Consider the following 13,148-nt stretch of genomic DNA (forward strand, 5'->3'; position numbering starts at 1 on the left):
TATTTCTAAAAGTTGGCATTTAATTGGAATAACAAAATCATACACAGTTTCCTTCCAAATAAATTTGAGTAATAAGGAAAAATAATTTTTAAAAAAATTAAAAATCGAGTCGCTTAGAATATTTTGAAATTAAAAAAAATTATGCTTTTTTTTTTAATTTCTTAATAATAATATTTCGTTTCAAAAAATTTTTAAAGAATTTTGATGTATTTGTATTTTAATACATATGCCTAAACATTTCAGAACTTTAAGTGAAAAATTCGCAAAAATGCCTAATAGAGTTCCCCGTCCCCTTGAAAATACCAACTTTTGTGGACATCGTTTTTTCTACAATTATCCTTTTATAACATTTATAACATATTTTGATTGACTTTTCATTCCATATTCATATTTAAAAGATTAGGTATATATCAATTCTATATTGTTACATAATAGTCAATTTGGTAAAATATATGAACCAGACAGGCAGTATCTTTTTGCGGCATATGGGACTCATCATTTGATCAGAATTAATTTTCGAAAGACTTGTTACTATTTGACCTATCAATATTTCTATCTAATACATTTTAAACTGAAAACTATATTTATTCATTGTTTCTTAGCTGTATATTTTGTTCTACTTGAAGAATTATTTTTGAAATTATTATATTTCAATTTAAATAATAATTAAATAATAGAAAAAATTAGAGCATTATTTATACTTGAATATTTTATGAGCAAATTATTAGTATCATGCTATATCATTTCATGATATTTTTTTTGACATCACTAATCGATATTTCAACATTGAAGAATTAAAAACTTTCGAAGAAATTATTCATTTTAATAATGATTGATTATTCCTATGTTTATATTTTTATCCTTCTATAATGACTTTTTGTTTCACCTTTCTTTTCTCAGAGATTTCCAGCTGCTCGAGATGGGTCTGTGGTCCAAGAGGCTGGAAGTCCCCAGAGCCCAAAAAGGCGACAATCTGCATATTCATTGGATTAGTGATTCTTATGGTATTGTAGGCCATCCTTTTTAACAAGAAGACTAGCATATATTAATATTATATTTAATAAAACTTTAGATGACCTGAAAATCCTGTATAAGTTATCTTTTAAATCTGTTTAAAAAGTTTGAATGTTACTGAAAAGCAGCTGAATGTTTTTATTTCTCAAGGATTTTTGCCTCGCATTTGGTAATATGGCTCTTAGGTAATAAAACAAAATTAAATATATGGCAAAAATTACTCATTCCTCGAATATATGTTGAACAAGGTAGACAGACATTACATGAAGATCGGATTGTATGAAGCAAATAACACAAATCAACACATATTTTGATGAAGTGGATTGTTTAAAACTTATTTTATGTTCATTTCAAACTCCAAACGCAAATATAATTTTAGATTTTTCTAAAAAATTCTTTTTTGTATCATATGATATTAGTGTCATTTAAGTTAACACATTAAATTTAGCTTATCCTATTACCATAAGCAGAGCCGGCCTTCTCCAAAAAGGAGCCTGGGTGCAAGAAACCATTTGGGGCGCCTCGCATTTTTTTTTGTATTATAAAAAAAATTACAAACATGAATATATAAAACTATTGCATTTTTATTTAATGCGTGATTTTGTTTTGCTATTCATTACATCAGAAAAATTACAACTTTTTGCAGGATTTTTTATTTCGATACTTAGGATAGCAAGTACATTAAAACATTCTGCACATTTGACTGATCAAAGAAAATTCTTTATTAATTTTAATTAGCTGAAAGAATTCTTAGCATTAGTTATGGTAACTGCCAACGTAAAGAAAAATTTAACATTGTTAAGGCATTTAGAAATAACTCATTATAATTATTATTTAGTAAGCATTGCAACATATCTTGTGAGTTATTTACATGCCCTTCAATCAAAATCAAATCCCGCAGTAAACCAATTTTCTCAATTAGGTTTTTATCTACATTCTTTGTTATAAAAATTAAAAAAAAATTTGGAACATTTTTCTGATTTATATTTTTTAAGTTTTTATATCAATGATTAATTTAAAATATTTTTAAATCTATCTTCTATCTGTACAATAGCAATATGAATTACAGATTAAAAATGGCATCGAAATTCCTTGATCGGGTTTTCTATAATTTCCAACTCTGCTATTTCGGAATATAATCTTTTTCTTTTCCGAATTCGTTTTTAAGGAAAATGTTCCGAAATATTCCATTTACGTGGTATCCATTTTGCTTCATCTAAAAATGTGTTGAATTTTGATTTTAAATTTTGGATTTGAGTTATAATTTTGTTAACTAAATTAATTAAATCATCCAAGAATAATTATTTTGTCTTAAAATAGTTTATTGGTAGTGTTAATTTTGGATAACATTCCAAACCATACTATTAAACATAAAATAAATGGCCTTTCTTATATTGAATCCAATTGACTTTTAATTTCGGATACTGCTATATTATCGTTATTCGCGTCAATAAATTCTTCTAGGGGGCATTACAAATTTGTTCACATTGTATATACACTGCTTTAATTGAATCAATTTTGGCTTCCCAAAGAGATTGCATAATGGTTCAAGACTAACATTTAAATGCTTTTGTAGAATTTGCCATCTTTTAATACAGAAAGTAAGCAATAAGAAAGTTGCAAAATCCAAAAACTTTTGCTTACCATTTGTTTATTTTACTATACTGGAAGCGGCATCGCAAATTAATAAATTAAAAGAGTACGATGGGCAAGGCACATAAATTGCATGAGGGTTTAGAGTAATTATTCTAAATTATACACTTTTTTATTTCCCTCTCATGTTGCTACCTTGTTGTATGCCTGGCTTCTACAGTTCATAATATTTAAATCTAGCTCACTTAATCTTTTCAATAGTTTTTGCCTTCTGAGTCCTGTTTAGTTTCTTCAATAGACCCTATAAAGGACTTATTTATAGTTAATTTTTTCTCTTCAAAATTTATAGGAACTGAAGTTTGTTACTTATGGGAAATATCAAAAGTAGAATCCATTTGGATACTGTAGTACGTAGTGGCTTATACATCGTCTTTAATCTTGTTAAGGACGTCACTTCCTAAAGCAGGAATAATTTGTTCTTGTGATCTATGCACCAAATGATGCACAATTATATTTTTCGAATTTTTCAGACGAACATTCCATTGTTCAGAAGGTTATTTTAATTCTTGATCTTGTTTGGGCCCCTCAATCACGGGGCCACAATGCATAGCATCCACCGCATACCCCCCCCCCCCATATGGACGGTCCTGAGCATAAGATATTGTAAGATATCTTTACGATGTCCCCCATTATTCTGAATGCAATATCGTGTAGCAATCGTAAAATTATTATAGGTATTTTGTGCTAATAGGGAAGAAATATGCCAAAAATTAAAAAATTTTCCATAATAACTACGTAGAATTACTTATTTATTACAGAAAAAACACAATTCTGTAAATGCACAATAAATTAAAAATTAAAAAAAGGAAATAAAAAGAAAAAGAAAATTCATTTTCTTCCACTCCCAATCTTTCTTTTGTTTGACATTCTTGAGTGAAATCTATTTACACAAGCTTTTTGCATATTTCAATTGTAATTTGCCATCATATGTGTATTTCCTCTGCCCTGCTATTGATCCTCAATGGACTTAATAGACCTGATGAGATCGCTACCTTCCTTCCTTCACGATCGTTCACTAGTACAGTCAAAATCTTCTGGGAAATTATCTAAATAGTTGTGAAAATAATGGGATGCTCATATTGCAAACAAAGGTTCTTGAAGCTGTTAACTCTATCAAAATAATTATTAGCCTTGGGGTTGCCTAGAATATTTTTGGCAGAAAAGAAAAATGAGATCTGTGCATTTTGTTGTGTCTTATTCATGGTATTCACGAAATAAGGATCGTTTCGTAAATCTAACATTTAACAACATTTTTATTTATTTATTTATTTGATAGTCATTTTTATTCATTTATTTTGTCCCATATTTGTAAAGTAAGAGTATTCTGATGGAGTGCTTTCATAAAACCCTTTATTATTTCTAATTTTATATACTTCAGAAAGAAGATGATTCACTTCGTCCGATTAAGAGTTCATGAATGGCATTTTATTCTTATCTAAAGGTATTGTTTGGTACTATATTTTAATAGGCACAAGAAGCTTGGATATTTCATACAATCTAATAGGTGATAAAATGTTAGCAAACTAATTTTATGTCCATACAAGCTTACCTATTAACTTTTTTAACTTTATATTTTTCTTGATCAAATTCATGGCATCATACTATTTTAATTCATCATATAATTGATGTATAAGAAAAAAATACTACCTCCCCCCTCTTTTTTCTTTTCCAACCGTTTAAAAAATAACTAATGCTTCTTAAAGTTTTAAATATTTTATAATTTAGCTACACTAAATCTTATAAAGTAAAACTGAAAGAGAATTTTTTTTTATTAAAAATAAATACGCCAGATATAGTTCAAGATCAATTTAATAAATTGTTTCTGTTGCAGCATTATTGGTGACATCATCAATGATTTGCTACGCATGTGAACTTGAAAATAAATCTAATTATCACAATGAAACATCCTCCTCACGTTAATAAGGTGTGGAAATTCAGATAAAGGGTTAGACTAAATGTCGTCTTGTTATCTAACCATAGCACAAAATTATGGGGCCTCTTTTGTAATAGCCTTCATGTAGTCTCAAAACAAAACTCTATTCTAAAAATAAACTAATTTACCGACTTGAATTTCTTACGCGACTTAGAAGACGCATAGATTACTCGAAAACTGACAACTTAAATCATAATTTAAATCTTTACATAAAGTTAATACATCCAATATTTTACAAAGTACGATGTCTTTGTTTTCTCCCCATGAACCGATGGATCATGAATTCATTACCAAAATTTATGTACGATTTATGGTTACTTTTCGTCATAATGGCAATGAAAATTTGGTCTTTGTCATACCAATGGACCAGGTTTCCTACCCCCACCCCCACCCACCCTTCAAAGAGTGTTAACGTATGTGAAACGGGCCTTTGAAGCTATTAGCTTGGTTCTTGAAAAAAAATTTAAGAAAAAAAAAAAAAACATGAAACAGGAATATCTAAATATTCACCTTACAAAGTCACAATTTTGACATGCTGGTCGACCAATTCGTTATTTATTTGCATGAATAGTCGATTGATCATGATCAACACATTGAACAAAATCTTCTGTAGTGACAGTCACCCTTCATGGAAAAAGTGCTTTAGAGCTGAGTGACTTTCATCTCTTCCTGGATTTGAAAAAAACTGATTAGGATGCCAAAACAATAGCTCCATGTTAATGACGAGCTTCAAAAGAACTGCAAGACTTATTTTATATATGCCGCGCCAATGTTTTTCGAGGACAGGATACTTTTTGAAAAACATTGGCCTGAACCTGATCTATCAATATGACAAATAGGCGAATCTTTACAGCGACTGTCTCGAAGAATAACCATAAATGTACATAAATTATGGTAATAAAATCATTTTGTTCTCCATAGGTCTTTTTTATTGTCCATCGGAGTTTGAACAAAATAATGGGCTTCGTATACTGCATTATTTAAGAAAATTCTTAATTCTTCTCTCTAGAGGCCATTTGCATTAATATGTGGAAAATCTATAATACAGATCCTTCAACTTTCAATGTAGCGTTTAGTTTTTCATAAGTAGAAGGCATACTCAATATTGAAATTAATACAAAGTTCTTTTCTAGTGGGCTTGGATGTTCACAAATCCTTCGTGATTCAGTATGATGCTAAGAACTTGCACGTCATAACTAAAGTAATATATTTTTTTTTTTCATTTAATTTAAAGTCACATTATAAGAATTCAATAGATTTTTGTACTAAATCAAAAGGCAAGAGTAACGATTAAGAAAAATTACTTTTGTACAAGTTATTGTGAATTTGTATGTTTTATGGTATAGTACACTCTCGAGCATTCGGCCTAATGTGGCGGAAGGGCAGGCTGAATAATAAAAAGGCCAGATATGCCGATGAACTCATCTTTTTGCCCACCAATACCAAGAAGACAAAGTTTTTATACCAAAACTCACTGTTATAAAACGTATTTTCTTACATCTTACTGAGTACTAAACCCTCCATTTATCTTAAGCCACATAGATAGTGAATGCGGCCGTGGTGAATCATAGAAGCAGTTGTTGTTAACGTACCGAGTTAAAATAGAAAGCTCTGTATTGGTAGTTTATATATGTTTATATACTGCACCGCATGTTTCAAAAGTTAATTAGAGAAAAAGTAAGTTAAAGGATATAAACTGTTCCCATTTTAACATTAACTTTGTAAACTTCACTGTTGTATACTTTAAAAAATGTTAAATAACAATTGAGGTCAGCTACCCACTGATGAAACAATGAACAACGAGCAGAACGCTGCTCTTTTCCTGTCACAACTTGTATTTTACACATGACACGTAGGAAAATAGCAGCAGACGGTCGCTTCCAATGCCTTGAAAATGTTGTTAATGCAACGCCTTGTTTTCCTCATTTATTTATGATAAAAGAAAACTAGGCCGGATTGTATAGAAGCCGAAAAATCGCGAACCGGATACTCGGGAGTGTACTGTATATTATATGGTTTTATTTTGAATGCAAAATAATTTCTAATATTTTATATTCAAATTTAGATACTACAAACTGGAACTAATTTGTTCTAGCCAATGCCATCACTTTAAACATTAACTACCTTTTATATAAGTTTTCAGTTAATCAAATTGTTTTAAAGAAAGGGAGTTCGTGCAGCCACTTTATATTGTAAATTCGGTCATTTATTGTGACATCAGAATCCATCTACATAAGATTGCCTTTAGAATAAATTTTCTTGAAAACTTATTCTAAATAAAAATCGATATTATTTTATTACTGTCAAAAGGAAATCTAAAAATATTTTTTCAAAAATACTTTGAAAAATATTTATCCGGATGTTCTGAAATTAAAACATCAAATAGTCTATACACTGATATTTATTACAAAAGAAAGAATTTCAATTTTTCTGTTAATACGTTCCACTTTCTTTTCATTCAACATTTCAAACAAAACCTGTAGAACGTCTTTATTAATTAAAATTATCTCTTATAAGCACCTTTTACTTTCACACACACACACACACACACACAAACACACACACACACACACACACACACACACACAAAAAAAAAAAAAAAAACCCTCGCCCCAAATAAAGTAATATTTTTAAAGACTGCTTAAGAAATAATAAATCCAGTGGTGGCTCATCAAGGTTGAAATATATTATTTATCCAAATTAATGGCAATGTTCTTCCTTCGACTCTTTCGAATACTCACATAATCAGACGCGTTTTAGATTTAATTTTATATTGTAAAGGGAATCATATTTGCATTTGAATCTCTTATCATTGTCCTATTGGCACGACATTTATAGTTTGGATATCATGATAAATCGAAATTAATTCATCATGCTTACTGTATTTTTGAGTTGCCGTATTTATATACACACGGCCACTCTCCCCAACTAAAGGATAATGGTTAGACATAAAAAATTTATCTATAATTTCTAAAGTGCAGATAATGAAAAATAATATTCATCCATACATTGATACATTCATGAGTCCTCGTATTGACATAGAAACAAACATTTAAAAGGTAGACAGTCAATCCTTCGATAGACTTATTTAAAAATTGATACAGATTTAGAATTCAAATAGTAAACACCCTGAGGCGAATTTCATCTGTTTAGTCCAAGCCTTTTTTCAGTTATTGTATACCCATATACACACTCAAGGATATATAGAATGACTTAAAAAAATATTTTTTTTAAACTTTCGGTCAATATTTTCTAGAAAAGTATCATTTCGGCTTAAAGACATATATTAAATTTTATTCTTCTATGTTGTAGCATTTATAAACTATTATATTTGCAGACAGATTTTGCTAAAAAATTTATTTTATTTAAGAAACTCAATAAAATGAACAGATTTATAAAAATCTTGGAAGTCGAATTTTTTTGACAGCTGCAAATCCCTCTTTGCAACGAGAAAGTAATAACTGTTGTTAATTTATATAAAATAAAAATTTTTAAATTCGTTGTGAAACAGTGATTCTTATGCATTTTAGCTTAGTTAAGCTAGCAACATTTAATTTTTTTTTCTAAATCCTTAAATTAAAAAAATATATATGTGTATAAGTACCGACAAAAGAATTTCGCAACAAAAACGCTGTTCATCTTCTCTATTAACAAAACAACCCTCCAAAATATGTTTATTTTCTCCTAATATGTTATCTGAAGGATTGATTAAAGAGGAATAAAAAGAAAAAGACCTCAGTATGAACTACTGTACATGTTAAGCTGATAACATTTCCTTCGCCGGAATATTAAAACCCATATAGAAACTAGATAGTTAAGGAGGGAAAAAACTAAGAGTTTTCTTCTGCCTTTGGTTAGGATTAGTTTTGTTCCGTTGCAGCACTCCCCACGTTTTTCTTTGTGCGGAGACGATTCACGATGCACAGAGACGATGGGCACATTTTTGGTTATTCAGTGCTGGGACACTGATAGCTCAACGTTTTAATTTTGAGATGTTTCGGAAAAGGATAGAGTTTCCCGTCTTAACTTCGATAACAAAATGCCACTAGCAATATCAAGATAACACCTATTTAATATGCAATCGGTAATATCATGAATTATTAAGAAGTAAATGACCATAAATATTATTAAATATGCTAATAAATAATGTTTTGAAATAACGTAACGTGTGCTGAAGCTCTGGAAAACCATTGGAAGACTACCTAACGAAGTCCTTCTTTGAGTTTAAACCCGTGTTTTAATGAAAATATAAATTGTTTCTGCATTCCTAATATAGTATTAAAGTTTGTCTAAGAATCTTTAAAATACTCTGTAAGTATATTTGTGGTGTAAATATTGTTTGAATACATAAATACACATTTTTGTTTTAGGAAACCGACAATAAAATCCTCAGAAATATTCACCAAGGTGAGAACTCTTGTCAAGTAATGAGTCTGTCTTTTTTATTATTTTTTCATTATAGATAAAACTACAAAAATAATAAATATGCGCAATGGACATTTTGTATCTCAATAAAAATAAAGCCATCAAGCTTCATTCCAAAGCTTATGCGGAAAGTTATGCTACATTTTTCTTCGTATACAACATTTGTGATAGTCATTGAAACATTGTTCACCAGAATTTTATCAAGATAGACCCTCACATCACAATATTTTGCTGGATGTGTATTTTCTTCAATATCGAGCATCTTCTAAATATATATATATACTGACAGATTATTCTACACAATTAACAACGATAATGTTTTAAGAGGCGAATATCAATTGCACAGTAATTGTGATTTACGATAATTGTCTGAGGCATTATTTATGAAACAAGCGAGAGTAGTCTCTCCGAACTTTCTCGCCTGAAGGTATTAATTCTCCCCCCTCCCTCATAAAAGTGTGGAACTTAGACAAGCCCGAAAATGCCAGGAGTGTTCAGATGTTTATTTTTAGAATCCCACCCATGCGAATTATGCGCTTCATAGAACAGTAAATAAAGCTGCAACTTGTGCATTAATCGCATGGCATTGGAGAACAAAAATTACGAAACATCAACTACGAGTGTGAATCCAGCGGTTTTACTGAATTTAGTGTAAATGTTTGATGATTTAGACGATTAATCGCTATCAGAAAATCGAATATATATTTTGAGCACTTTTTTCCACGAGAACTGCAATTAGAATTTCATTCTAGAACTGCAATTGCAGTTGCAAGATCACATACCAAATTTCGTTTATTTAGCTATTGCATCTTTGAGTTATTATAGTTACATGCTTGCCAAAATGCAGATAGACAGACAGTCAATATTTCATCAAATTTGCTTCAAAATTTGATAGAATCTGCATTTTAGATGCTAAAGCTGTGGACTAAATTTCATTTATCTAAGTCATAGGACTTTTGAGTTTTCGTGTTACATACAAACGAAAGTACAGACAATCAACCCATTGATAGATTTGGTTCTAAATTTGATAAGGATCTACATTTTAGATGCTAAACCTGTGAATCCCATTTTATCTATCAAGTTCTTTATGTTTTGCAGGTATCGCGTTCACCTATACGTTTACAGCCGGACAGATAGATTACTTCTACATGGATTTCATCATAAAATTTGATAAAAATATAAATTTTTTAGCTCTAGCTACTCATTCGTTGAGCTCAAAATATTTTTGAATTATCTTGCACAGAGATAGACAGAAGACATATTCCCAACAATAAGTATTTCAGATTCGGGAAGAATCTGAACAAGAAAATTCTTGAAAATCTCAATTCGAATTTTTTTAATACAATATCTTTTCTTTGTATTTTTTGTTCAAGTGAAAATATGCAACTAAACAGAAGAAATATACATAAAAATATTAAAAATTACTGCATTAAATAATTACTATGGTTTTTAAACATAAGAGCTTCGATAGGTGACACGATTCAATATTTGCAATTATTAATTTGAGTTATGAAATTTTGATGTACATTATGTTTAAGATATGTATATATATATATTTGGAACCTTTGTAGTGCTTGAAGATACATTTACGTTTTGAAATAGTAAAAATCACTTCAAAAAGAACTCAACTACAAATCTCTTAAGTTCTTGAATAATTACAACTTTGTATCTAATCTTTCTAAACTTGTATTCTATTCTAAGAGGCTATGGATACACAATCTTCTTTCTAAGTGCAAATTCATGAAAAATATTGAAATATAGGAAATCAAATCTCCTTTCAAATCTAAAATTGTGCTTTTAAACCTGATACAATACTTCAAAGTTCTGTAGCTTAAAAAAGATATCAATTCTGGAAATATTAAACTATCACATTAAAACATTCTTGGTTTCTTTCCTGAATCCATAATTTTCATTTCTTAACACTAAATATGCTATGCGGTTTGATGCAATTCTAAATGAGCATTAAGAGTTAAAGAAGGCCGAGAACGATATGGAAAGAAGCTGTATTCACTCTTTTAAATAAGCTGCCTGCTGAGCAGTACTCACGTAATTTAAATATATATATCTATATATATACTTAATTTTCACGTTTAAAAAAAAAAAAGAAGGAAAAGTTGCAGTTTTAAAATTTTAACTTCGGCAATAATAGGTCATATCAGTTAGCCTTCCTCATAAATAATGTTTTTTTAGGTGCAAATGAAGTTTATTCTTAAAACCTTAAACTCTTGACCATAATTTGACTAGTATTTTTGAATTTCATTACACTTAAATACATAGTTGGAAAGATATTTTTGTTATTCAATTTAGGAAACACATGAAATAGTTAACTTTTTTTTTTTTTTTTTTTTTTTGTAAATTAAAGAACAATATCCCATTTTGAACCTTTTTCCTAACATAATTCACAATTTAATGCAGACACTTTTACCCATGGATGATTTTATTAATACCCTTGTGTCCAAATAGTCTGTTAGAAATTAAAGATTTATTTTACATTAAAATCTTATGAAATGTTTTTAAGAGTGTACTCCATGTATTACTATAGTAAGTAAATACAGCACTATAATAAGTACTAGTATGCAGTACTATAATACGAAAAATGTATTATAACTTGTCTTCAGAAATTTCTCAAAATTTTTATTATATAAAAAATTAATAACCAAAAAAAAAATATTGTTTTGAATGTTGTAAAACTATTTTTGCTTAGTTGAAATACACATTTGCTTTCTTCAGCTGGAAGTTAATTCCTTGTAAAAATATTTTTAATTAAAAAAATGTTCTTTGTTGGTCCTTTATTTCTATAACAGTTGATAATTCCACGAATGAGAACCAAAGAGCTTGTTATCATAAATGCCTGAATAAAATAGCTTGTGGCCATTTCTGTTGCAAAACTGGAGTTCAAGTGCATACCACTGTTCCTAAAAAAACTAAAGTTGAGAACTTCATGGATCAGCTGCACAACAAGATGAACGCATTTCCATCGAAAAAAGTCAAGGTAGAAAATTACCCCATTTGTTGCGTATCATGATCATGCTCATGTATTGTAAGTGTATATCTATATGTAATTGTATATACAACTAAAAAATCTTTTTTATACTATAAAAAGAAAAAAAAATGCACTTATTTATAAATAAATTCATTACTTTTAATAAAAACATATGTTGAAAATAAACATGGAAAATTCTGCCCTTTAAGAAATGTTTAATAATTCAAAGAAAAGTTGAATGCACAAATATATTAAAAGAACAAAATCAATTTGAAAACTGTATAGCAAAGAAATCAAATTGCAACTGCCCAATGTTGTAAAAACCACTAATTAGTGTTTATTCATTGAGTGATTATTGATAGAACAATTTTTTTCTTAAAAATATTATAATATTTATATAATTGATAGTTACAATCACATAATCATTTAATATTAGCCACACACATAAAATAATTAAAAAAAAAAAAGATATATATATAAGAATCAAGAGATAGTAACTTCTGTAAAGCATGCATACTATAATAAAGATAAAGCAAAAATTTGCAAAGGACATCTAAAAATGTTCTTTCTTCATTTCTTTGAAGCATTTAATGTAGTATTAAAAAACAAATGTAACATGCGAATTATTTCAATATTTTTTAATGTAACGCGAAACAAATGTAACATGCGAATAGTATATCTGTAGATTTTTCTTAACAACTTTGCAAAGTGCAGTGTTAATTGCTTTATAAAACGTAATTAAATCACAATAAAAATATCTAACCAAAGTAATAATGAATTATTTCAAAAATAATATAAAATTAGCCCCTATTTAATAGCTTTTAAACACATGATGGAAATTGGGCATTTTAAAATTAAAAATGCCACTTCTATTGATATATTAATATATTTGATAAATAAAAAAATTAATAACTTACTGAAAGTAATAAAATTTTTTCTGCAGTTAGAAAGTGAAACAAAAGAAAAGTTCCTTGAAACAACTTCTAATAGTCTTTGTAAGCAACTCCCAGAAGAATGTTTAACCCCCTCCTTAGATGAAGAATGGCTTGAAGAAAGTAATATATACACTTTTTTATAATATGATTTCCATTCTGCCCCACACCCTCTTTAATCATTATTCCACATAACTTCAGTTTCTAC

At 28.8% G+C, this 13,148-nt stretch overlaps 1 protein-coding gene across 1 annotated transcript in view; it reads left to right on the top strand.

Moving 5' to 3' along the window:
- Positions 1-13,148, top strand: part of LOC129983945 (probable ATP-dependent DNA helicase HFM1) — a 68,703-nt gene that overhangs the window by 52,139 nt on the left and 3,416 nt on the right. Inside the window, exons 24-28 of the mRNA XM_056093677.1 lie at positions 901-1,004; positions 5,734-5,801; positions 8,971-9,007; positions 11,830-12,017; positions 12,952-13,063. Of these exons, the coding sequence (XP_055949652.1) occupies positions 901-1,004; positions 5,734-5,801; positions 8,971-9,007; positions 11,830-12,017; positions 12,952-13,063 (509 nt within the window). The remainder of the gene's footprint in view (positions 1-900; positions 1,005-5,733; positions 5,802-8,970; positions 9,008-11,829; positions 12,018-12,951; positions 13,064-13,148) is intronic.

The sequence above is a fragment of the Argiope bruennichi genome, chromosome 9, assembly GCF_947563725.1.
Source record: "Argiope bruennichi chromosome 9, qqArgBrue1.1, whole genome shotgun sequence".
Lineage (NCBI taxonomy): Eukaryota > Metazoa > Arthropoda > Arachnida > Araneae > Araneidae > Argiope > Argiope bruennichi.